The sequence below is a fragment of the Panthera onca genome, chromosome D3 (genome assembly GCF_046562875.1).
Source record: "Panthera onca isolate mPanOnc1 chromosome D3, mPanOnc1 haplotype 2, whole genome shotgun sequence".
Classification (NCBI taxonomy): domain Eukaryota; kingdom Metazoa; phylum Chordata; class Mammalia; order Carnivora; family Felidae; genus Panthera; species Panthera onca.
In genome coordinates this window covers 27907003-27932932 of record NC_138350.1, presented here as the reverse complement: position 1 = coordinate 27932932, position 25930 = coordinate 27907003, and the positions used below count along the sequence as shown (strand labels likewise).

General features: G+C 44.1%; 1 protein-coding gene across 2 annotated transcripts in view; it reads right to left on the bottom strand.

Annotated features, from left to right (window-relative positions):
• The window catches only part of DGCR2 (DiGeorge syndrome critical region gene 2), a 99463-nt gene that overhangs the window by 30133 nt on the left and 43400 nt on the right, over window positions 1-25930 (bottom strand). For both annotated transcript variants that reach the window (XM_060612999.3, XM_060612997.3), the window contains 3 exons: window positions 7701-7826; window positions 4854-5064; window positions 2845-2921 (listed from right to left, as the gene is read on the bottom strand). In XM_060612999.3, coding sequence (XP_060468982.3) covers window positions 2845-2921; window positions 4854-5064; window positions 7701-7826 — 414 coding nt within the window. The remainder of the gene's footprint in view (window positions 1-2844; window positions 2922-4853; window positions 5065-7700; window positions 7827-25930) is intronic.

Genomic DNA, 25930 nt, shown 5'->3' with positions numbered 1-25930 from the left:
AGCCCAAATGTCCATCTACTGATGAATGGATAAAGGTGTGGTACATATATACAACGGAATATTACTCGGTGATCAAAAATAATGAAATCTTACCAGTGCAACACCATTGATGGAACTATAATGCTAGGCGAAATTAGAGAAAGACAAATGTCATATGACTTCAATCATACATGGAATTTAAGATAGAAAACACATGAACATAAAGTAAGGGAAGCAAAAATCATATAAAAACACGGAGGGGGACAAACCATAAGACTTTTTTTTAATGTTTATTTATTTTTGAGAGAGACAGAGTGTGAATGGGGATGATGCAGAGACAGAGGGAGACACAGAATCTGAAGCAGGCTCCAGGCTCTGAGCTGTCAGCACAGAGCCCAATGTGGAGCTCAAACTCCTGAGTGGTGATATCATGACCTGAGCCGAAGTTGGACATTAACCAAGTGAGCCACCCAGGCACCCTCCCCCTCCGTAAGAGACTCTTAAATACAGAAAACAAACTGAGGGTTGCTGGCAGGGGGGAAGGGGTAAAGGGGTGAGAGGCATTGAGGAGGACACTTGTTTGGATGAACACTGGTTATTATATGTAAGTGATGAATCACCATTCCTGAAATCAGTATTACACTATATGTTAAGTAACTTAGATGTAAATTAAAAAAACAAGAAACTCATGTGCTACATTTGGATTTATGTGTTTTTGTTTTGTTTTGTTTTGTTTTTTAATTTCTTTGAACCCAAAACAAATGATGTTGAGTGGTGTCAAGTATCTTAGGCCAGCTATCTTGTAGTAGAGGAAGCTTTTTTAGCCACATATTCATTTTGTGGCTACTACTTAAATCCAGAACAGACCTTCCAGGTCCACTTGCAGCAGGTACATGCAGCCAATACCATGCTGCACCCGCGCAGAACTGCTGGACATCAGGGCCACAGCACCGTCCGTGTGGGCGCCTCACTCTTGCCTCGGGTCCCTCTCACATTGAGCCGCTGCCACCAGCGTTGACACACATTTTTTCTAAATTTCAGGTTTGCTCTTCGAATGCCACAGTGGAGCCATCGAGACAAGCATAGCCATGAGAGCCTACCTGGGGCCTCTCATTCTCGTGCCAGGGATGAGATGAGGGTCCCATGGCCCCCAGTTCAGAACATGCTGTCATGCTATGCAGACTCATATCTCCACTTTTTAATCACTAGTGTCAAGAAGATAGTGGTGTCCAGGAGTGTCTATACTGTCCTGAAGGAAAGTGCCCTCTGCTGGGGCCAGGGCAATGGGCCTTCGCCTAGGATTCGCTCCCAATGGCTCTGATTAGGGCAATGAGGAGCTACTAGATTTATCCACTGCAAGGCACATGGAGACTCTTGGGCCTGGAAATCTAAGAGCTATTTACTTGTCTCCACTCTGGTGGGAGATCTAAACTCACAAACTCTGGGAATGCAAATGTGGGACATGCTTACAGTAGGCTATTTTGGAGGACACAAGAATGGAGTGACTTCCCTAGTAGGAGCAAAGGTTGGTAGGTGAGGCCCCTCTGCTGGGGCTTCTGCATTCACCATTTCTGCTCCTTGCCCCTTACCAGCTGCTAGGCTCAGCACCTCTGCCCCATGGGACTCTGCCTCTCTCTGGGCAAGCCAGGTGTCTGGGGCTTTTGAACACCAATACTGTCTGTGCCTTCACCAATCATTCTATGTAGAGACACAGCCGGTCACCTGCCACACAGCCACTCAGGTTGGGAACCAGGTGGGCTCTGAGTTCAATGCCCCTTCAGACTCCACAGTGAGGTGGACAGAGTGAGATGTGTGGGGTCCCTTGGGACCACCATTCCTCACTTGTTCTTCTCAGAGACACTGAAGACATCCATGGTGGGACTGGGATGTGTTTGGGGAAAAAAAACAAGACCCAAGTTCAAACCAGAGGCCCAAAGAACAGTCCAAAAGCGAGGCCTGACAAGGGACAGGGTAGGGGAACATAGCTCAGGGAGCAAGTGAAGAGGCCACAGCCAGGGCCTGGGAGAAACTTGCCAGTGCCAGTGCAATGGGGCAGGAGAAGGGACAGGCAGGGGGCAGGACTCAGCTGCCCATAGCAGATATGCTTTCCTTTATGTTACACTGGTGTTTTCAAGCAGCTCAGCATAAAATCCTTAAAGCAACACACACACACACACGCACGCACGCACACACGCACACACACACACACACAATCTATTTTTAAAAATTTTTAATGTTTATTCAATTTTGAGAGAGTGAGACAGGGTGTGAGTAGGGGAGGGGCAGAGAGAGAGGGAGGCACAGAATCCGAAGCAGGCTCCAGGCTCTGAGCTGTCAGCACAGAGCCCAACATGGGGCTCGAGCTCACAAACCGAGATCATGACCTGAGCTGAAGTCGGATGCTTAACCAACTGAGCCACCCAGGCACCCCTCACACACAATCTATTTTAATTCCATCTCCCTGATAGCTTTCCTTCCAGTCTGGATTCTACTTCTGGATGTCTCTATCCTAGAGGTTTATCCCTCCCTCTCTGGCCCACGTCAGCTATACACTCTGTACGTTCATTTTTATATCCAAACTACATTCCTTAACTTAAAGAGAAAATGGAGAAAATGGAAAATCTGGAGAAGGCTCCAGCCCCCACACGGGGCCTGAAAGAAGGGCCTTGGGGTACTGCCCAACATCACAATGCTCCCTGCAATCCAGGGCCCTCCTCTCTCCATGAGCCCTGCACCAGGCACTCATACAGGCCAGGCACTGCTGGCGAGAGGATGGGGAGCCCCCAGCAATACCCCCTAGTCGGGATGATGCCTCCACCCCAATTTCAAACCCAGTAACTCTTCTGAAAGACCAGGAAGACTTACCCTTGAACGCTACCTCCCAGCGGCCTTCTAAGGAGCGGTTCCGGCTGGTGATGACATACTGGTAGCCAACCCACAACCTGCAGGAGGGCAGAAAGGCAGGAGATCTCAGCACAGCAGGGAAACAGTCATGGATTGTGTGTGAGTGTGGGCATCTTGCAGTTATATTGACCTTTAAAATACCAAGCTTCTGGGGTGTCCGGGTGGCTCAGTGGTTAAGCGTCTGACATTGGCTCAGGTCATGATCTCACGGTTTGTGAGTTCCAGCCCTGCATCAGGCTCTCTGCTGTCATTGCAGAGCCTGCTTCAGATCCTTTGTCCCCCTCTCTCTGCCCCTCCCCAACTCGTTTTCATTCTCTCTCTCTCTCAAAATAAGTAAACTTAAAAAAAACCCAAGCTTCTAAAGCATTAATGATTTTTTAAAATTTTGAAGCTTAATTTTAATAAAATGCATTAAAATTCTAAATAAATTCACAGGTCAGAAAAAGCTGTATCTTGGGTAACTCCTGCCAAGACTAATCTTATTGGCTGATCGAGTAAAGTTCTTACATTCTGAGCAAGACCAATCTTATTCTTGGTGTATATACAGCCTCATGAATACAACTCTGTGAATAACCTAAAACCACAGAACGGTACATTCTAAAGGGGTGAATTTTACAGTATGTGAATTACATCTCAATAAAACACAAGCCCACGTGAGTCTACACTGCAGTGTTGGGTAAAACCACACTCGTGGTCTCCCGCTTGGTCTCTGCTCAGAGCCAGCTCCCCACAGACCTGCAGCCCGCTCCTGAGCATGCACATCACAGCACTGAGAAGGCCGTGCACATGGACCTGGATGACTGCCACAACCACCCACCGAGTGTGTGCCTCTCACCCCAGCCTTCCAGCCACAGTCCTGGGGATGCCTATCAGCAAGCCCAATGCCACCGTGGGAGCCCTGGCTTGATACCACTCTTGTCCCTTCAGCCTACTGCCATGCACACACCTGCCCTGGGGAGATGGGGAGTTCTCTACCCAGTGGGCTGAGCCTTCTCACTTCTCCATGGACTCACAATCACCCTGTGATCTAGAAGTTATTTTTTCTCACTGTGTAGTTGTAGAAGGAAAATGGCAAGGTCTCATGATTTGTCACAGTGTGTAATGGTGGAGGCCAAACCCAGGCAGGGTCTTGAAATGAAGGCTCACTCTCCACCTGCCATGGTCATCATGCTCCTACGGCAGTGTGGCATCCCTGGGAGGGAGCACTGGCTGTCTGGCGACCCCTACAATCCATTCCCTGACCCCCAGCAGCATGGAAGGGGCAGTATGACACCAACTCCAGAGGAAGAACACCACAGTCTTTGGCACACACTTGCCCTCCAGCAAAACCCTTAAACTCTGGGCCTGGGAAATGCTGGCAGTTGGCTACAATTTCCACACTTTCTGCAGTGTCACAGAGCCTTGGGTACAAGAGCCAGGCTCTGGAGCTAGACAGCCTGGGCTGGAACCCGGACACACCCCAACTAATGTGTACCCGCAGTCAGGTGTGCACCCACCCTGGGCCTGTCTTCTCACCCACTGGCCTCCTATGGTTTCTGGGAAGACTGAACAAGTACACCCATGGAAGCACTGAGCATAGGGCCTGGCAGAGCCCACTTTCTCGGATCCTTCCAAGATCCCTACCCACTTGCATGCCCCTCAGGCCAGGCCCATGAAGTCCATCAAACAGCTCCTCCTGACACCGCTGCAACTGAACCCATGGATGGGAGCCAACGAACGGGGTTGGCCCGAGGTGACATAATGTGGTAGCCCATCCCTGCACCTCTGACAGCTCCCAACATCACCCTGATGCCTGCTCTAAACCCCGGATCTCTATGTGTTTCCAGTGGGTGGAAACTCTTCCCCAAAGTGCCGGCTGCCAGCAAAGCTGAGGAGTGGAATGGGCGGCCAGAAACCATGTCCTTGGTGGGTATCCGGCTTGCTGGGTGGAGGCTTGACCTCAGGCCCTGGGTCCCCACCTCAGGACTCACTTGTGCTGGTCCTGCCAAGCGAAGCTCCGCTCTGGCTGGTCCCATTCCTGGGCCAGGACAAAGCGCAGCTCCTGGTCAGTGGAGAAGGTGGCGAGGGAGCCATTCACGCGCTGGCAGGTCTGCGCGGCATCCCAGTAGTTCTCTCCACTCAGGTAGACCCGGTAGCAGCTGGCCGTGCCTTCATAGTGGTGCCATCCTGTCGGGCACTTCCCTAGGAAACATGAAGGGCGGGAGGGGAGTTGTCCCCTAAATTAGGATCCTCCTCTGAAATGCAAATAGACATGCTGCATCTGAGCAAAGGTCAGAAATCATCCCAGAAAAAAAAGAGAAACTGAGGCTCAAGAGGTAACCTCTGCCTGTAAGACCACATATGCTGTGAAACGTAAGTTTCTCTAAGACCCAGATGCAGCCTGATGCACAAGTACATTCAGGGACTCATCTCATTTCTGTAAGGCCTTTGATTTACTTGGCAGTAAAGACTGGCTGCTGAATGCATTTTGGTAAAGTGGATTTCATCCTCAGATGAAGTCTGGTTGACAAGACGGCAGATCTCTCCAGGCCAGCTCACTGCAAGGCCTGGCAGGAATCAGCAGAAAAGCTCCTGGCCCACACCACCCTCACTGACCCAACACACAGCTCTGGCCACTCCACCAGCAAGCACACTGCTTCCTGAGCCCACTCCTCAGCTCTCCTTTTCTCTTCACGTGGGTACCGGCCAGCACTCCCCTAAAATACAAGTTCACGGGATCAGAGCTAGAAATGCCACTGAAATAATGGGACCTATATAGAACTTATAGAAGGCTCTATAACCTTCAAATGCTGGAGTACCCACCTCCTAAGTGCACACCGATGAAGAATAATACTTTTTAACAAAGCCAGTTGTTGGGGCACCTGGATGCCTCAGCTGGTTAAGCGTTCAACTCTTGATTTTGGCTCAGGTCATGGTCTGTGGTTTGTGAGTTCGAGCCCCATGTCAGGCTCTGTACTGATACTGCAGAGCCTGCTTGGGACTCTCTCTGCCCCTCCCTGTCTCTCTCTTTAAGTAAATCAACAAACAAAAACAACAATGAAGCCAGTTGTTAACAAAATGCAACTTTTTGACGCACCTACATCCTCTGGAACTAGTAAAACTTGTGAAAGATAGATGTTCATGTTTTTATTACTTAAGAGCGTGTATGTGTGTGTAACTTATTAACAAAGGTACAGAGATTACAACAGAGGAAATGGCAGTGCTGGCCTGTAGCCAAGGAGGCATGCCACAGCATTGCTGCGATGCAGAGAGGGGGACAGCGCCACCTGCCCACTGGGGAGGGCCTGCTCACATACTGAGAAGCATGCAGGAGGACTCTTCACTGTAGACCAGGAGCCAACCCTGAGAGTTATCCCTGCTTGGAAGGTAAACAGTGCGCACAGCATATGTCTGCTGTGTGACATGGGCTTGAGGGGCAGGAAGATCACCAGCAGTTCCTAAGCCCCAACATGTGATGTGTTCCACCTGTCACACTCTCTCCAAGTGGGCTAGAGGTGGAAACACTGAGGCGTGCACAGATCAAGCACCTCGGCTGGTGAGCAGTAGGGCAGGCTTCCACTCTAGCTTCTCACCCACCGCCACCTTGGGATGGATCCAGGAAAAAACCCCTGGGGACAGAAGTCGGTGGCTGGGAGCAATGGATGGAGGGAACATTACTTTTTACTGGCTCATCTTTTTTTAATCATTTGAAATTTGTGGAATTATTATCTCGATAGAAGTATTCCTGTTCAAAAGAAAACAGGTAAGCAATGAAAAGGGCGAGCATGAGACAGAGTCAGGGTTCCACAGGGCTGAATCCTGGCACTGCTCCCGTTGGCTGTGTGATCTTGGATGGGCTGACCTCTCAGAGCCTCGGTTTCGTCACTTGCCAAGCTTTGCCCAACGTCCCTTCAACCACGAGAACCTTGCAGTTCACAGCTATTAAGGACCAAGGCCGGGCACACTATCAGGGCTTATGGGATGGCTGGCCCCTGCCCCTAGCCCATTCAGTCTCTGTCAGACAGAACCAAGGCACCACACGGGGGCTGGGCTCTGAGATGCTCCCCAGCGCTGAGCGTCTGTGGGATGAGTATTAACATGGCCAACAGCAGTGGACACATCACATGTCAGTTCCTCCTGTCCTGGTGTGTCGTACCTACGCATATCATCATGCCTATTTAGAAGGGGGATTTCGGTGTGGTTTTTCTTTCATCCTTCTTTAATCTTGTAATGCTCCTTTAAAATCTTAACGTTACAGGAAGTTCATTAAATAACTAGTCTCTTCCAAAATGGTTTAACAACAGAGACTGTTAAAAACTGAGAACAAACTGAGGGTTGATGGGGGGTGGGAGGGAGGGCAGGGTGGGTGATGGGTATTGAGGAGGGCACCTTTTGGGATGAGCACTGGGTGTTGTATGGAAACCAATTTGACAGTAAATTTCATATATTAAAAAATAAAAAAAAAAAAACAAAAAACAAAATGGTTTAACAACAGAGGTAGGGTCTTCCCACCCCATCAGCTGGACCTCATCTCTCGGAGCCTGTTTCTCCGTCTACCAAAGGGCAGGCATAGTCCAACCCCAAAAAGCAGCTGGCTTGTGGAAACAAGCAGCCTGGTTCCAGAGCCTGGGTTTGCGTCATGGCTTCACCACTCAGGGGCTGGGTCACCATATAGCCTCACTCATCAAAGGAGGCTGATGCCCGCTGATCGCCCTGAAGGGCCATTTTAGGAGGCACACCCCTCATCCAGGCAAGTGGCCCTAGGACAGCCAGGGGCTGCAAGGGGCCATGCTGGACAGTAAGGCTTAGGTCCCAGACAGGGCAGGTCTGCAACTTACTGCTGAAGCGCACAGGCTGCGCCACATTCACCGCATGGAAATGCTTGGGGTCGTTGCCTCGGGCCCGGCCTGGCCGCGGATCCACAGCCTCCTTCCCATGGTAAGGACGCGACTCTCCAGTCACTTCTGAAAGCAAGAAGAGAAATGGGCTGTACACACTGCTCATGCAGCAGCGGGGCACACAGTCTCAAGTGGCTCTCTGTGGCCAGTGCCAAGATAAAGCCCAGTGTAGCCCGCCTACTCAGGGCTGGGAAAACCAGGTTGGAGGTGGGAGGTAGCACGTATTGCAGTTATTCACTTGTTTTTTAAAAATCCGAAACCTTGCTGCTCAGGCCCAGTGGGTCACATGCACTTCTTACTGAAACTATTCTTTTTGTTATTACTAATATGAAATGAAATCTCTCCTTCATTGCATTTTCTAACAGGCAACTGTTAGCACAGCACAGGGTTAGTCATTCCTCCTGAAAATCCCTCAGCAGCTCCAGTTCATGGCGGGCAGGCGGGGAGGAGAGGTCTCTCCAGAGCCCAGGCTTCCCCTTCCACCCCAATGGCCTGGGAGCCTCTCCTTAGTATGAAGAGGGAAACACTGTGTGACACCCTCCTTTGCATTACTTGCACTGGGCCTGAGCAGCAAGGTTTCATAGATTTTATAGGTGTCTGTGCACCTGCCTGCTGGTGCCTCTCACGGCCTCAAGGCCAGGGCCTTCTGATATTCCTGCCTGGCTCCTGGCCACCTGGCACAGGCCCTCATGTGCAGCTGGAAGTATGAACAGGAAGCTGAGGATGAGGAATAATTCTAGTTTTATGGACCACGGTCTACTAGCAATTCACATATCGGTGCTTCCACAGTCTCTCTGGGGAGGGGGGGGGGGTCTCCCATCCAGAGAGTACCACTCTCCCCTCTCTTCAAGGTGAGGGGTGATGCAGAGACATGAAGCTATGTACCCGAGGCACAGAACGGGAGAGTCAGAGGCAACATCTCACCTGGGCCACATTCCTCCCCACTCTGCCCGCATGGGGGCATCTTGGTGCACAGTGAGGACACCTGGTGCAAGGTCAGGACAAATAGTGTCGAACTTGGGTCTGCATGGTTGCATGCAGAAGGAGGCCTGCTCTGCTTCCAGACGGCCTGAGGCAGAGGATGTGGGGGACCTGGGCATGGCGTGCAGGTGGCCTTCTGCAAACCCACCTTCCCTGACTCCATGGTGCCCCACTTGACTGAAGCTCCTCCAGCTACCTGGTTTTGCTCATGTCACAGACCCTGATGTTATTTTCATAAATAAACTGTATTTTTTCTCATTATAAAATAACATGTGAAATACTTAAGAAATGCGAAGTTTGAAAAGCCAAAATATATAACCTGTTACTATGCTAAGGTCTGCTGCCCTTCCAGTCTTTTCTTTTTACATAAATCCCTAAAAATATTGGGATCACATCACTCCATCTTATGATTTGCCTTGTAAGCTTAAGACTATAAATAGCTTTCCATATTCCTAAAAGTGCTTAAGAACATCACCTTTAATGGCTGCACAGTATTTTGTGAATGGATTTAATTATAATCCCCTAATGGTTCGAAGTTCAGGTTGTTTGCATTTTTTCATTACCCTACAAAAGGTTCCACAGAATAACCTGTTTACAAGTCTCTGTGTGTGTGCTCCTCCTTATTTCCTTCTGAGACCCTGGGTAAGTCACGAGCCCTAGCAGCTCTGGTTCCTTCCCCACTAAATATTCAATACAAGTATTTCCCTTCCCAGGCATGTGATGGGGATCAGGAGCCATCAGATTACAAATCTCTCTCAACAAATGTGCTACAATGTCTGAGATAAGTTCAACGCAAGGCAAGGCCGTAAAGCAGAAACACAGTCAAGGCCCCTGGCGCAACCTCACTGCCAACACAATGACCTCATTGCTGCCATCCATGTGCTGCAGCTGCTCTCTTCAGGGCGACATTGGCTCTCCAGGACTGGAGTGGCCCATCCACATCCTAAGCACTGTCACTCCCAGCAGGAGACTGGCAGCTCTGACAGAGGGCAGTGCTACAACAGGCATCCCCTGACTCCCCGGGAGGCAGGCACAAGAGTGGGGAGAACCACACTGGGCTTCTGGGGGATGGTGGACTGGAGATAAAGACAGAGGGAAACAGAAGGGCTTCCCAGCAGAGGGCACAGCCTGGGCAAAGGCCAAAGGCGGACACGTCTAGGACAAGCTTGAGGACAAGTGTGGGTGTGGTGAGTACATGTTTCCCTACACCTGAAATGCACGTCTCCCTCTGTCTGCCCCGACAAGCAAGACCTGCGATTCCACTTTGTGTCTTGGCCTCTGCCCCAGACCAAGCACAGCAGCACCCAGTATAGGACAGACCAAAATGCTCACAGAAAGACACATGAATCTGGGGCACAGGGTGGGGAGAGAAAGAAAGGGTAAGAGTGCGCTGCTGGGGCCTGGATGCTGGCTGAAAGCAGAGGGGGTATGGGGCAACAGGCAAAACGCTTAGGGAAGTCCCCAGAAAGCCAAGTGGTGATGGGGGGAGTCACTTTGCACTGAACAGGCTTCTCCTGCTTGCTCAAGTGGCAATTCTGAGCCCTTCTCTTTTCTATTATTTCTCTTCACAATCACCCACAGCCATGCCCTCATCACTCACTTGTTCAGTGCCACTATGGGAACCCACCAGCGCAGACAAGGGACTTCCCAGTGTCCTGGGGGCCAAGAGAAGCAAGAAATGGATGCAGCTGGGGAGGAGACAGAGCTCACTGGAGTAACATCCTCATAGACCCCTTACGATGACCTCTAACAATACAGATTTCCTTCTGCAAACCACAGACAGCGTTTCTTCTTAGGACCGGTTGGCAGGTGTGAGCTGATGTATGTGCAGTCAGCCCCAAGAACTGCTTTCAGATGCAAACAACACAAAGCAACTTTCCCTCTCCCTTCCTCTCCTCTTCAATCTCCTAGGGCACTCTCCTAGGCATGGGGAATCCAGCAGTGAGCAAAACAGTGGATGATCCTGTCCCCATTTACAGAGAGGTCACACACTCTGCCCGCCTTCTCTTCCATCCAGCAATTGGCCGTGGGTATACTTACGTCCTGTGATTGGAAATGGAAGAGTCTGAGTGTGTACCCCAGCCCCCAGTCCCCAGACCAGCCTGCGATCTTGAAAAGGGTACTCTCTGCACCACAAGCTGCCATCTGTGTTCTGCTCTCTTCGGGTGTCCTCGCTAAGACTTCAGAACAGCTCTGGCCACCAAAGACAGAATGGGAGTGCACGGAAGGAGACGTGAAGCAAGGAGAAGCCAACATGGTTGACCCGGTACTAAAAAAGCTGAGGGAAAGGGAAATGTCTTACAGATGGGAAAGTATACTCAGAAGTGTTATGAGACTTGCTTCACAGCAGAAGTAAAAAACAGAGGGGAAATGTGAGCCCTCTTCTTCCTCCATGTCCACAGGACCTGAGCTTCCTCCCACCTCACAACCCAGCCACCGGCCACTAGAGGCCTGTCTCTGCCCATCTTCCCAAGCAGCACAGTCCTGTGTGCCCTGCGGGGCTCAGGGAAGCCCCCTCTTGCTCCCCTGGGCATGCTAAGTTTCCTGCTTTCCCAGCAAAAGCCTCAAAGGGAGAGCTCAGGGGGCCACAGGAGAGCCGCGAGTCCAACAGGGAAACTGAGTCAGGGCAAGCAGTGGCAATGCTTGCTTCCCAACGTTCGTTATTTGTAAATAGAGGACAAAATGTGAGTGATTCTGTGTTTCTAGGAACACATAACTTGTTCAAATGTGGCATTAGGGTCCAGACGAGCTTGTAACCTCTCCAAATAAAGGGTTAGACAGACCAGAGCTTCTTTAGTGTCCAGGTGGACATTCCAAGGCATGTCATTTTCCTTCTTTATACCAAAACATGGTAAAAAAAAAAAAAAATCAGATATAGGTAAGTCAAGTAACACTTGCTTACCAAAAGAGGATTTCTAACATCAGAGAGCCTGAAAATATAACGTTTTGAATGGTATTTCCATTATGTCATATACTCTTTACATTCTTTGCCTTCCCAGCCAGGGTCACAGAGCTTATTAATAATCTTCCTGAGGTAAAGGTTTACCAGTGGGCAAGCCCCAGGACCACCATCTTTGTCTCCATTCTATCAAGGTTTTGAGACCTATGCTTTTGAAATACCAAACAAGGGGCGCCTGGATGGCTCAGCTAGTTATGCCTCCAACATTGGCTCAGGAGATGATTTTGTGATTTGTGGGTTTGAGCCCCACATCGGGCTCTGTGCTGACAGCTCAGAGCCTGGAGCCTGTGATTCTGTGTCTCCCTCTTTCTCTGCCCCTCCCCCACTTGTACTCTGTCTCTCTCAAAAATAAACAAACATTAAACATTTTTTTTTAATTTTTGAATACCAAATGAGGACTTATGTTTTCTCATTTTATACCCATGTGGACAATATATAACTCAACACAGAGAATAACTGCAAAATACAGCCCTGTCAGTTCCAAGTTCAAAATCTGCCTCCCCCATTTTCAAGGGTCCACAAATGTCTCAGGCACAACTTCACAGAAAGATATGCCTTACCTTCCATTAAGGATGGTGACAGAAGCTGAAGCCATCAGACAGTCCTATGACACACTCAAGATGTGGCCGTGGGTCTCAACTGCCAGGACAGAGATGGCAGAAGCAGAATGACCTGGTAGGAATCCTCACCTCAGGTCTTAATTCTTATGTCTATCACAAGATATGCCTCCCCTCCTCCCAGTCACCTGCTCCTAATCCCATTTCCTAAAGACATCTCCTTTACTTGTTTCTTCTGATATTTATGTCCATATTTTTAATAATAGGTATACCCAGCTATTTCCAGTTTTATCAATTTTGAATGTTGGCCATTGACTTAATATTAGGACAGGTACAGGTTTAGCTCATATACACTCTTACCCACCTCCCCAACAGAGTAAAATTTAATTGCATAATTAAAGTTAGTGGAATAATGGAAGTATTCTTCACCTGTGAGCCAAAAAGCATACAAGGTATTTCATTTCTCTATAACTTCCTTTTTGTCTTGGAGTTAATATTTGCTTTTATTTTATTTTATTTTATTTTATTTTATTTTATTTTAGTTCAGTTTGAGAGAGAGTGTGAGTGCATGTGCAAGCAGGGAGGGTCAGAAGGAGAGGAAGAGAGGAAATCTTAAGCAGGCTCCATGCCCAGTGCGGAGCCAGACTTGGGACTCAATCTCACAACTGTGAAATCATGACCTGCGCCAAAGTCAAGAGTAGACATTTAACTTACTGAACCACCCAAGTGCCCTATCTGCATTAATTTTCGAATTTGCTTAGGTTTTGGCATATCTGTTGCTATTCTTTCCAGTTGCTATAGCAAATAACAAAGGCTAGCAATAAAAAATTTAAACACTTGAAACATCACATCAGAATCTCCTGGTTCCACTGTTCCCTGGGAAGCCCCTCCTCTACTCCCTACTGTCTATCACTAGTCTGAATGGGCTGCTCTATGGGCTGGGGCATGGTTGTGATCCTAGGGGTCCATATGCTGTTCTCCTGTACTGGACCCTCTTTCCTGACCCCCTGGTCACCTTTTTTTCTACTTTACCCTCTCCTTTTACAAGACATATCTTCCTAAGAAAGGGCAGGGCAACTTTTCTGAATCTTTCCATATCTGAAAATGTCTTTATTCCATTCTCATGCATGATCGGTTCCTCTGGATGTAAAACTCCCAGGTTCATAACATTTTTGAAGCTTCTAGAGATATCCAACTACATGAACATATTCATTCACCTCTAGTCTCCCCTGAAACTCATTAAAACAACAGTAATGGAATTTTTAAAAAGGCATAGTCACAAGGACAAACAGAAAAGAAGATGGTAAAGTTGTAAAAACTGGAAAAGAGAAGTAATAATTAGCTGAAGAAGGTGACCATACATTGTAATTTGCCTGGGGATGATCTCAATTTGTGCCTGTTGTCCAAGGATCCTATCCAGTTTATTAGCATTTGCCAGTCTCAAAACTTTTTTTTGTTGTTGTCGTTTTGGTTTTTTTAGAAGCAAATCACTCAACTTATTTGAGCCCAGAAAGCTAACTTTTAGGCCAACAGGTGGGCAAGTAGAAAAGTAAGGCATCTATAATATCACATGTCAACTATACTTCAATTAAATTTTTTTTTAAAAAAGAACAAAAAGTAAGGAATTTGGCAATACTTAGCAAAACTACATACACACTGACCCTCTGACCCAACAATCCTATATTTAAGACTTAATGTGAAGATATACTTTCAACAATTTGAAAGGGGGGGGGGGAGACATATGTACAAGGTTATTTATTGTGGCATCACATTTATTTAGTCATAGACTAACAAGAACAACCTGGCGACGACGATGTAGGAGGTTAAATAAAGTATGGTACGTCTCTAAGATGGAGTGCAGTACAACTGTAAAGAAGAATGAAAAAGATCTTTATGAATTAATATAGTGACTTTATGGGTATTTTGTTAAATTAAAAAAGAGGGGCGCCTGGGTGGTTCAGTTGATTAAGTGTCCAACTTCAGTTCAGGTCTCGATCTCACAGTTTGTGAGCTCAAGCCCCCGCATCAAGCGGTCTCCTGTCAGTGAGGAGCCAGCTTTGGATCTTCTGTTGCCCACTCTCTCTGCCCCTGCCCCTCTCTAAAATAAATTAACATTAAAAAATATTTAATCAGCCAGAGAAAGACAAAAATCTTATGACTTCATTCATATGAGGAATTTAAGATACAAAACAAATGAATATAAGGGAAGGGAAGCAAAAATAATATAAAAACAGGGAGGGGGACAAAACATAAAAGACTCTTAAATATAGAGAACAAACACAGGGTTGCTGGAGGGGATGTGGGAGGGGGGATGGTCTAAATGGGTAAGGGGCATTAAGGAATCTACTCCTGAAATCACTGTTGCACTAACTAACTTGGATGTAAATTAAACAATACATAAATATGAAGGACTGAAAAATAAATAAAATTTAAAAAATAGAAAATATTATAAAACAAAAAAACACACCATTGAGAGTATACACAGTAAGATATTTTATGTAACAAAGGCAAAGAAAAATAAGAGGAAATAAAGTATACATATATTTGCTTATTTTTGTAAAACAAAACAAAAGCAAACTCAAGAAAGATAAGCTAGAAACGAATGGAATTACTTACCTATAGGATGTGAGTGGGAACAACAGGGCAAAGGGAAAAGGAAAGAGAATTTTTTTTAACGTATGTATGTATATATGTATGTATGTATTTTTATAGGCTTTATGCCGAACATGGAGCTTGAACTCATAACCCCAAGATCGAGAGTCACATGCTCTACCAACTGAGCCAGCCAGGTGCCCCTGTTGAGAACTTTCAAATATATGCTTATATATAGTTATGGCTTATGAATCTTGTTTATGTTTTACATATTCTAAAAATAAATCAGTTACACAACCTTGTGAATATACTAAAAAACATGAAATTGTATACTTTAAAGAGGTGAATTTTATGGGACATGAATTATATCTCAATACAAAAAAATAAAAAACAAATTAAATCAACAAGATGAGGAGGCAAAGTTCTACAACTGAATATAAACAGGATGAAATATTAACATCATCACCCAGAGAAAAAAAAAGAATGAATACTAGTGACTTTGACTTGAGAACTGACTATACCCCATCAGTGGGAAACACACTAATAACATAAAAAACTATAAAGAAATCCTGGAATTTACTTAGTAGGTGTGTTCTTGGTAGTGGTATAGGAGTAGTAATTCCAAAACTACAAATATTTTAGGACTGGCCAAATGGATAGTGTTGGGAACCAAGGTTCTTACCATGGGAGAAAGGAAATAAAAAGCATGAGATGGGAGGAGGAAAGGAAGAACTTTAGTATAGACTAGAATTGGAAGTGTCAGTAAATATGAGCTTATTGTTTAACAAAAGGTTCCCTAGCTTCATCCACTGAAAGAAGTGCCTAGAAGCTATAATGCCCAGATAACGATGAGCACAGCTAACACTCAGATCTTGGTTTCTAAACACCATTCCTCACTGAAAGGAACAGGGCTCTTTAGAGAAATGCTTGAGTCCAGGTCTGGGACAGGAAAGCTACAAGATGAACCTGGAACATTTTATAGTGCCAGGAAACAGGAAAGATCTTTATAAAATAATTTATTAAGTGAAGTACGTATAGTAGAATTACAAAATCACCTGATTCAGGTAAGAACCATCAATATAAGCTAAAACCTGAGTGTATGATGGTTGGACAACACTTAGAATACCACTCTGCAGATTACTCATTACTTATTCATAGATTACTTTTCATTACAAAAGGGGGGAAAAACATTTACTGTAGTGAAATTTGGCAAACGTTAGCTTAATCAAGTGATCAAACTTAACATCACCAATAATAGGACAAACTGACCTCATGTGCCCTGATGGGTCACTTTACAACTTGCTTAAAAAAAAAGTCTCACCCAAATCTAATAATGAGAAAACAGACAAGTCCATACTGATGGACATTCTATAAAACAACTGGTTTGGACTCTTCAAATAAGTCAATGCCATGTTGAGATCAATAATAATATTTTATTTATTTATTTATTTATTTATTTATTTATTTTTTCAATATATGAAGTTTACTGTCAAATTGGTTTCCATACAACACCCCGTGCTCATCCCAAAAGGTGAATAATATTTTTTTTAAAGGCTAGGGACACTTCATGATTAACAGATAAAGATGGCAAGAAAAGACGATATGTAATCTTTGAATAAATCCTGCATTTAAAAGAAAAAAAAACTGTAAAAAGTATTTGGGGGACAACTGAAAAACTTCAATATGAACTGTATATAAGATAATAGTATTGTAAAGTTTCTTGCATGTGAAAAGTGTATTGTGTTATGGGATCGTTCTCATTCTCAGAAGACAGATACATTTTAGGGGTAAAATGTCATGATGTCACTAATACACTCTCAAAAGAGTTCAGAAAAAAACGTGTAGAGAAAACTGTAGCAAATGGCTATGGGTTGGTGAATGCAGGTAAAGGCAATATGAGCATTCACTGTATTACTCATGCACCTTTTCTATAGACCTGAAATTTCTCATATTAAAAGTCAGAGAAAGAAGGCAGCTGACACACCCAGATCTCCTCACCGATACTTGGTGTGCTCAGGTAACCCTGTCCCTCCCTCACCCCAGCAGCAGATGGGTGATTTATGGATGAAAAAGTCAAACAGGTGGTCTCTTGGTAAAGTCAGAGTTCTGTACTTAGAGATGGGAGGACAGACTCCTAGCCCCTCTTCTTTCACTAAGCTCCCAGAACCCCAGCCTCCAGGCAGATTTGAACATTTTGCTATGGAAAAATCTAGCCAGCCCAAGATAGAGGTCCCAAAGGGGAGGAGACCCCCAATGAAACAGTCCAGCCAGTCCACTGTCCAGATGGGCCCAAGAACACAGAACTTTCAGTCTCTCTGCCACACACAGTAGACAGGCAAGGACCACCAACCCGAGGAGAGCCCTCAAATTAAAGTCAGACACCAAACTGTAGAGGAAACAACACAGAAGAAATTCATATGGAATGGTTAAACAAAAATGTGCCATTAACGTACTCAAAATGAGAAAATATATCGTATCCATAAAACAAGAATGGGATGCTATTAATTTTGTTTTTTGAAATGTTTATTTTTGAGAGAGTGAGCTAGCTAGTGGGACAGAGGATCCGAAGCAGGCGCCATGCTGACAGGAGACAGCCTGATGCAGGTCTCGAACTCACGAACTATGAGATAATGACCTGAGCCAAAGTCAGACGCTTAATCGACTGAGCCACCCAAGGGCCCCTGGGATGCTATTAAAAAGGAACATATCTACAACATTAACCCCCCAACCAAAGAAAAAGCTCTTCTAGAAATGCAAACATGATGACAAAAATGAAAACCTGTTAAAAGATGTGGTGCAAGTAGAAGCTTCCTAAGTAAAACAAAAAGACACAGACACAGAAAATTGGAGACTGAAAAAACTGAAGATAAGTCCGTGAGCTCCAATTTCCAATAGCAGTTCTAGAAAGAGTAGACAAATGGAAGAGAAAAAAACTAGTGTTTTCTTTCCCTAAAGAGACAGGAGTTTCTAAAATGAAAACACCTCAGTGGCCAGCACAATGTACCAAAAGATACTCAAAATTTCCAAGAAAAAAAAAAAAAACAGGCTTGGTTCAAAGAACCAGAATTATGGCCATCAGCAACGTTGAAAGCTTGTAAAAATGGAAGAAGATCTTCCAAATTGTAAGGGAAACTTACTTGTTTAAGTAGGCTCCACACCCAGTGTGGAGCCCAATGTGGTGCTTGAACTCACGACCCTGTCTGAGATCAATACCTAAGCTGAGATCAAGAGTCGGAGGCTTAACTGACTGAGTCACCCAGGGGCCCTGGGAAAGTTATTTTTAGCTAGTAATTCTAAATCCAGGGAAATCTACCATGTATGAGGGTAAAATAAAGGCATTTCCAGACAGGCAAGCAAGGAATCAAAAACTTTTTGTCTTCTGTGTTCCTTTTCTGTAGAAGTTTTTAAAGGCACTACATTACTTAAATGAGGGAATAAACCAAAACAGGAAACCAAAAAACAGGATCTAACATAAGACACAGGCAGACAGACATGAGGGAGAAATCTACGGATTCTCCCATGCTGATGGTGAAGAGAAGACCCAAGAGAACAGCTGGGAAAGTGGGCAGCAGGCCCTGCCAGCACTAAGCCAGACAGGTGAAGACAGGGGGCTCTAGGAGAGAAGGTTCCAAAATCACTCCAGCAAAATAATGTGATAGATCTACAACTCCGGGGAAATTAGGACAGAGATTTGTTCTGCTAAGGACTTTTTTTTTTTAATGTAAAGGTACAGCTACTTTGGGAAACAATTTGGCCATTTCTTAAAAAGTTAAACATAAATTTAAAATATGACCCAGAAATCCCACCTGTATCTGTGTATTTGTCCAAAGGAAATGAAAGCATATGTCCCCTCAAAAACTTACACACTGATGTTCACAGCACCTTTATTCACAAAGTGATAATAACTCCAAAGCCCATCAAATAGTGAATGGATGAACAAAATGTAGCATTACCCACAGAATGGAAAATTTGGTGAGGAAAAGGAACTACTGACACAGGCTGCAAATGGATGAACCTCAAAAACATAATGCCAAATGGAAGAAGCTAGAACACAAATGGTATGATTCACCTTATAGGACATGTCCAGAAAAGCAAGTCTATAAGACAGAAAATACATCATTAGTTGCCTGGGACTGGGGGAGGGAACAAAGAGTAACTATAGACGGACATGGAGATCTTTTGGGGGCAATGGAAATGTTCTAAAATTCACTGTGGTAATAGTTACAGAACTCTGTAAATTTTACAAAAAAAAAATGGTTAACTTGTACGCTTTTATTTTTTATTTATTTTGAGAGAGAGACAAAGAAAGAAAGAAAGAGCACGCGAGCGCACAGGCATACATGCACACAGCCAGGGGAGGGGCAGAAAGAAGGAGAGATAATCCCAAGCAGGCTCCACACCATCAGCGTGGAGCCAGACGCTGGGCTCTAACTCATAAACTGTGAGATCATGACCTGAGCCGAGATCAAGAGTCAGACGCCTAACCGACTGAGACACCCAGGCGCCTTGACTTGAATGCTTTTAAAAGTGATGAATTTTGGGGTGTTTGGGCGGTGCAGTCGGTTAAGCAGCTGACTCTTGATTTCGGCTCAGGTCATGATCTCGCAGTTTGTGAGTTTGAGCCCTACGTCGGGCTCTGTGCTTATGGCGCAGAGCCTGTTTGGGATTCTCTCTCACCCTCTCTCTGCCACTTTCTTTCTCTCTCTCTTGCTCTCCCTCTCTATCAAAATAAATAAACTTAAAAAAAAAAAAAGACTTTAAAAGGGATGAATTTTATGGTACATAGATTTTATCAGTAAAGATGTTTAAAAAAATTGAAAAAGACATATAAAACATTTTTTAAGTATATAAGCTTTTAAATTTATTAAAAAAAAAATTGGGGCGCCTGGGTGGCGCAGTCAGTTAAGCGTCCGACTTCAGCCAGGTCACGATCTCGCGGTCTGTGAGTTCGAGCCCCGCGTCAGGCTCTGGGCTGATGGCTCGGAGCCTGGAGCCTGTTTCCGATTCTGTGTCTCCCTCTCTCTCTGCCCCTCCCCCGTTCATGCTCTGTCTCTCTCTGTCCCAAAAATAAATAAAAAACGTTGAAAAAAAAATTAAAAAAATAAATAAATAAAAAAAATTAATGTTTATTTTTGAGAGAGAGAGAGAGAGAGAGAGAGAGAGAGAGAGAGAGAGAGAGAGAGAGTCGGGTAAGGGCAGGCTCTGTGTTGACAGCAGAGAGCCCAACGTGGGCACAAACACAAAATGTGAGATCATGACCTGAGCTTAAGTCAGATGCTTAGCCGACTGAGTGACCCATGTGCCCCCAATACAGTTTTTTTTTTTAAAGGCAAAACAAGAGGCACCTGGGTGGCTCAGTCCGTTAAGCGTCCGACTCTTCATTTAGGCTTAAGTCATGGTCTCACTGTCATGAGATCAAGCCCTGCATTGGGCTCTGTGCTGGGGGTGAAGCCTGCTTGGGATTCTCTCTCTCCCTCTCTCTCTCTCTCTCTCTCTCTCTCTCTCTCTCTCTCTCTGTTTCTCCCCTGTTCACATGTACTCGCTCTCAAAAAAAAAAGTTAAAATAAAAAGAAAACTACATGGATGGACTTTGAAAACATTATACCAAGTGAAAGAAGCCAGACACAAAATACCTTACATTGTATGACTCCATTTCTGTAAAATGTGCAGAAGAGTCAAATCCATACAGACAGAAAGTAAGTGGTTTCCAGGGACTAATAAGGCTTGAGAGGAATTGGAGAGTGCCTGCTGATGGGTACAGGGTTTTATTTTGGGGTGACAAAAATGTTCTACAATTGGAGTGATGGTTGCATGACTCTGTAAATATTCTAAAAACTACCGGAAACCATATTTAATGGGCCACTTCTATCTATGGTAAGTGAGTTACATCTCAAGTTATCAAAACAAACAAAAAGATGATGAGGACAATGTTCAACTCTGGGGTAAAAACAAAATGTTTCACCAGCAAAAAGGAAATTAAATTATCCTTGATGCCCAGCCAAAAACAGGACCGACAGGGAGCAAGAACTCTGGGAGTGAGGAGACGAAGGGGGAAGAGTCAGCCACCTTGTTCAGGGAAGATCAACAGGGAATGCCTAAAACCATGGAATTTTTGGAGACACAGATAAACACCAAGTGAAATCAACATCTCAAGTAATCTCAAATATTTGCTTCTGAGAAGTAGGAAACAGGGCAGGGGAGTATCAGGGTTGCCATTTCTTTTTTATTGAAAAAAAAATTCTTTATAACATTTATTTATTTTTGAAAGACAGAGAGAGAGCATGAGCGGGGAAAGGGCAGAGAGAGGAAGCAGGCTCCAGGCTCTGAGCTGTCAGCACAGAGCCTAACCCGGGGCTTGAATTCCTGAACTGTGAGATCATGACCTAAGCCGAAGTTGGATGCTTCCACTAGGCGCCCCTAGGGTTGCTATTAAATAAAAAGTCTTATAGAACTATTTGAATAATCAGATTGTGTGTACAAATAACATCAATCAAGCAACAACTAAAATTTTGATTTAGACCATTAAAATAAGCTCCTCTTTGGATCCAGGTGGCCTTGCCCCACTGTTTCCTCACACAAGTACTGCTGCTAAACATCTCATGTTATTCTGATTCCTGATCTTTTCACCGGGACCCGTGCTCGCTCTCCTTGGACGCTATGTTCACTGTATTCCTAACACACTGCAATTACACAAGGTATCTTGTCTAAGTCTTTTAAAAACTGTTGTGCCCTAACTCCAAAGCTGTATGATGTCTTTACTATTCCCTCTGCTCCTGTATTTTTTCTGTTTTCCTTAAAAAAAACACTCTTAGGGGCACCTGGGTGGCTCAGTTGGTTAAGCATCTGACTTTGGCACAGGTCATTATCTCATGGTTCGTGGGTTCGAGCCCTGCATCCAGCTCTGTGCTGACAGCTTGGAGCTCAGAGTCTGGAGCCTGGAGCCTGTTTCAGATTTTGTGTCTCCCTCTCTCTCTGCCTCTCCCCCACTGGTACTCTATCTCTCTCTCTCAAAAAAATTTTTTAAAGAACTCTTAGTAATCAGAAGTGCGTGGGTGGCCAAGTCAGTTAGGCATCCGACTTCAGCTCAGGTCATGGTCTCACGGCTTGTGGGTTCAAGCCCCTCATCAGGCTCTGTGCTGACAGCCTGAAGCTCAGAGTCTGGAGCCTGGAGCCTGTTTCAGATTTTGTGTCTCCCTCTCTCTTTGTCCCTCCCCGACTCACACTCTGTCTCTCTCTGCCTCAAGAACATTAAAAATTTTTTTAATAAGGGGCGCCTGGGGTGGCTCAGTCAGTTAAGCGTCCAACTCCAGCTCAGGTCATGATCTCGAAGTCCGTGAGTTCCATCCCGCATCGAACTCTGTGCCGACACTGGAGCCTGCTTCTGATTCTATGTCCCCACTCTCTGCCCCTCCCCCACTCGTGCTCTGTCTCGCTCACTCTTAAAAATGAATGTCAAAAAAAATTAGTTTTTTAAATAAAAAAATAAAAGTACTCTTACTAATCAGATTTTCTGGACTCATTTTTTAATAGGTAAGAGCTCATTCTTGCTCAATTGTTCCTTTTCACAGCATTCTGTTCATGTTTAGAAAATAGATCATCTGTGTATGTGTATATACATACATATTTTTCATTGTGTCAAAACACATAAAATTTTAACTATTTTGGGGGGGGGGGTGCCAGGGTGGCTTAGTCAAGCATCCATCTCTTGATTTTAGCTCAGGTCATGATCTCATGGTTTGTAAGCCCCATGTCAGGCTCTGCACTGACAATGCAGAGCTTGCTTGGAATTCTCTTTCCCCTACCCCACTCATGCTCTTTCTCAAAATAAATAAAATATGGGCACCTGGGTGGCTCAGTCAGTTAAGCACCTGACTCCTGGTTTCAGCTCAGGTCATCATCTCATGGTTTATGAGTTTGAGCCCCCACATTAGGCTCTGTCTGTGCTGACAGCGCGGAGCCGGCTTGACATTCTCTCTCTGCCCCTCTCCCGCTCACTCTGTCTCTCTCTCAAAAATAAACTTTAAAAATAATTAAACTTAATTTTTTTTTTAAATTTTTAACCATTTTTAAGGACACAGGTCATAGATCCTGCTTTCAATTGGGTATAGATGCAGAAGAGGAGTTACTGGATCCTGCGGTAGTTCTATTTGTAAGTTTTTGAGGAACCACAATACTGTTTTCCACAGGGACTTTACCATTTCACATTCCCACCAATTGTATACAAGTGTTCCAATTTCTCCATGTACCCACCACCATCTCCACATCCCCACCTCATCCCCGCCACATCCTCACCAGCACTTGTTTTGAAAGCAGCTATCCTGATGGGTGTGAGGTGGTGTCTCATTGTGGTTTTGATTTGCACTTTCCTAATGATTAATGATGTTCAACATGTTTTCACGCACTCTTTGGCTATTTGTATGTCTTCTCTCGAGAAATACCAAGGCCCTGTGCCCATTTTTAAACCAGATATTTTATTGCTGAGTTGGAGATTTTTTTATATATATTCTCAATAATAGCCCTTCATCAGATATGAGTTGCAAATATTTTCTCCTAACCCATAGGCTGCCTTTTCACTCTGTTGAATGTTTCCTTTAATGCAGTTTTAAATTTTGATGTAGCCTAACTTATCTATATTTTTCCTTTGCTGCCCATGTTTTAGATGCCACATGTAAGAGGTCATTGCCAAATCCAATGTCATGAAGCTTTTCTCCTGTTTTCTTCTATTAGTTTTATAGTTTCAGCTCTTATACTTACGTCTTTGTCCCAGGCTGGATTAATTTTTGTATAGTGTTAAGTGAAGGTTCTTTTGCATGTGGTTGTCAGGTTTTTCCAGCACCATTTATTGAAAATAATCTTCCCCTCATCCACTGAACAATGCCCTTGTGGAAAGTAATTTCACCATTTCTGGGCTCTCTATTCTATTCCATTGGCCTATATATCTGTCATTATGCCAGTACCACACTGTCTTGATTACTGTAGCTTTGTAGCAAGTTTTAAAATCAGAAGTATGAGATTTATAACTTTGTTCTTTTCCAAGAATGTTTTGTCTATTTGGGGTCCTTTCAGGTTTTATATGAATTTTAGGATGGAATTTCCTATTTTGGCAAAAAAGGTTGTTGGCATTTTGATAGGGATTGTACTAAATCTGTAGATTGCTTGGATAGCATTGACAGCTTCTTAATTCTTCCAGTCTGCAAACATGGGATGTCCTTCCATTTATTAGTATCTTCTTTAACTTCTTTGAGCAATGTTTTATAGACTTCAGTGTACTAATCTTTCACCTCCTTGGTTAAATTTATTCCTAAGTGTTTTATTCTTTTTTAAGCTATTGTAAATGGAACCATTTCCTTATTCCTTTTTGTTCATTGTTAGTGTATTTTGTGTCCTTAAACTTTACTGAATTCTTTTATTAGTTCCAACAGTGTGTGTGAGTGAGTGAGTGAGTGTGTAAAATCATGTCATCTGTGATCAGGGATAATTTTACTTCTTCCTTCTCAATTCTGATGCTTTTATTTTCTTGTCTAAATGCTCTGGCTAGAATTAATTCCCATTACCATGTTGAAGTGATGAAATCCTTGTCCTCTTCCTGAGGAAAAGCTTTCAGTCTTTACTACTGAGTATGATGTTAGCTGTGGATGTGTCATCTATGGTCTTTATTATTTTTAGGTAGTTTCTTTCTATTCCCAGGTTATTGAGTGTTTGTTACCATAAAAGAATGGTTAAAGGTTAATTTTGCCAAGTATTTTTTTCTGAGCTGAGATGAACATGTAGTTATTTCCCCCACACTCTGTTAGTGTAGCACTATATTACATTGATTGACTTTAATTTGTTGAACCATCCTTGCATTCCAAGAGTAAATCCATTTGGTCATAGTATATAATTCTTTTAATGTGCCGTTAGATTTTGTTTCCAGTACTTTGTTCAGAATTTCTGCATCACTGTTCATGGAATATCAGTCTGTAATTTTGTTCCGGAAGCTTGTTTCCAGGAATTTTCCATTTCATCTAGGTCAACCAATTTGTTGGCATATAATTCTTCAGAATACTCTCTTACATAATTCTTTTTATTGGTAATAGTGTCCCAACTTTCATTTCTTCTTTTAGTTATTTGGGTGTTCTCTTTTTAGTCATTCTTGCTAAAGGTCTGCCAATTTTGTTGATCTTTGGGTTCATTGATTTTTCTGTTTTCTCTAATTTATCTCTGTTCTAATCTTTATTTTCTTCTTTCTCCTGGCTTTGGGTTTAGTTCATTCTTCTTTTTGTAGTTCCTTAAGGTGTAGAGTTAGGTTTCTGATTTGAGATCTTTTTTTACCTTTATTTACTTTAGAGAGAGAGAGAGCACTTGTGAGCGGGGGGGGGGGGGGGGGGGGGGGGAGGGAGAGAGAGAATCTTAAACAGGCTCCACGTTCAGCGTGGAGCCCAACATGGGGCTCATCCCATGACCCTGGGATCATGAACTGAGCTGAAATCAAGAGTTGAACGCTCAACCACGTGAGCCACCCAGGAGTCTCTTTTTTAATGTAACATTTACAGCCTTTTAGCACTGTTTTCATTGTATCTCATTGGTTTTTCATATGCAGTGTTTTCATTTTCATTTGTCTCAAGATATTTTCTAGTGTCCTTTGTGATTTCTTCTTGATGCTAAGAGTACTGAATTTCCATTATTTGTGAATTTTCCCATTTTCCTCTTACTGTTCTAGTTTCATTCCATTGTGATTAGAAAATATACTTTGTATAATTTCAATCTTTTAACCTTATTGACTAGTTTTGTAGCCTAACATATGGTCTATCCTGGAGAATGTTACCTGCGCACTTGAGGGGGAAAAATGTGTATACTGCTGTTGTTGAGTGCTCTCTTAAGTCCTCAAGGCTCTGCTTACCTTTCTTTGTCTGTCTTGTTCCAGAGACTCAATTTCAAATGTCCTGTAAATTCACTTAGTCTTTCTTCTGACCAGTGGAGCATACTGTCCCTCTAGTGGATTTTTCAATTCAGTTACAGTATTTGTTTGGTCTTCTTTTTAATTTCTTACTCTTTGTTGGTGTTCTCATATTGTTCATAAATTATTTTCTTGATTTCCTTTA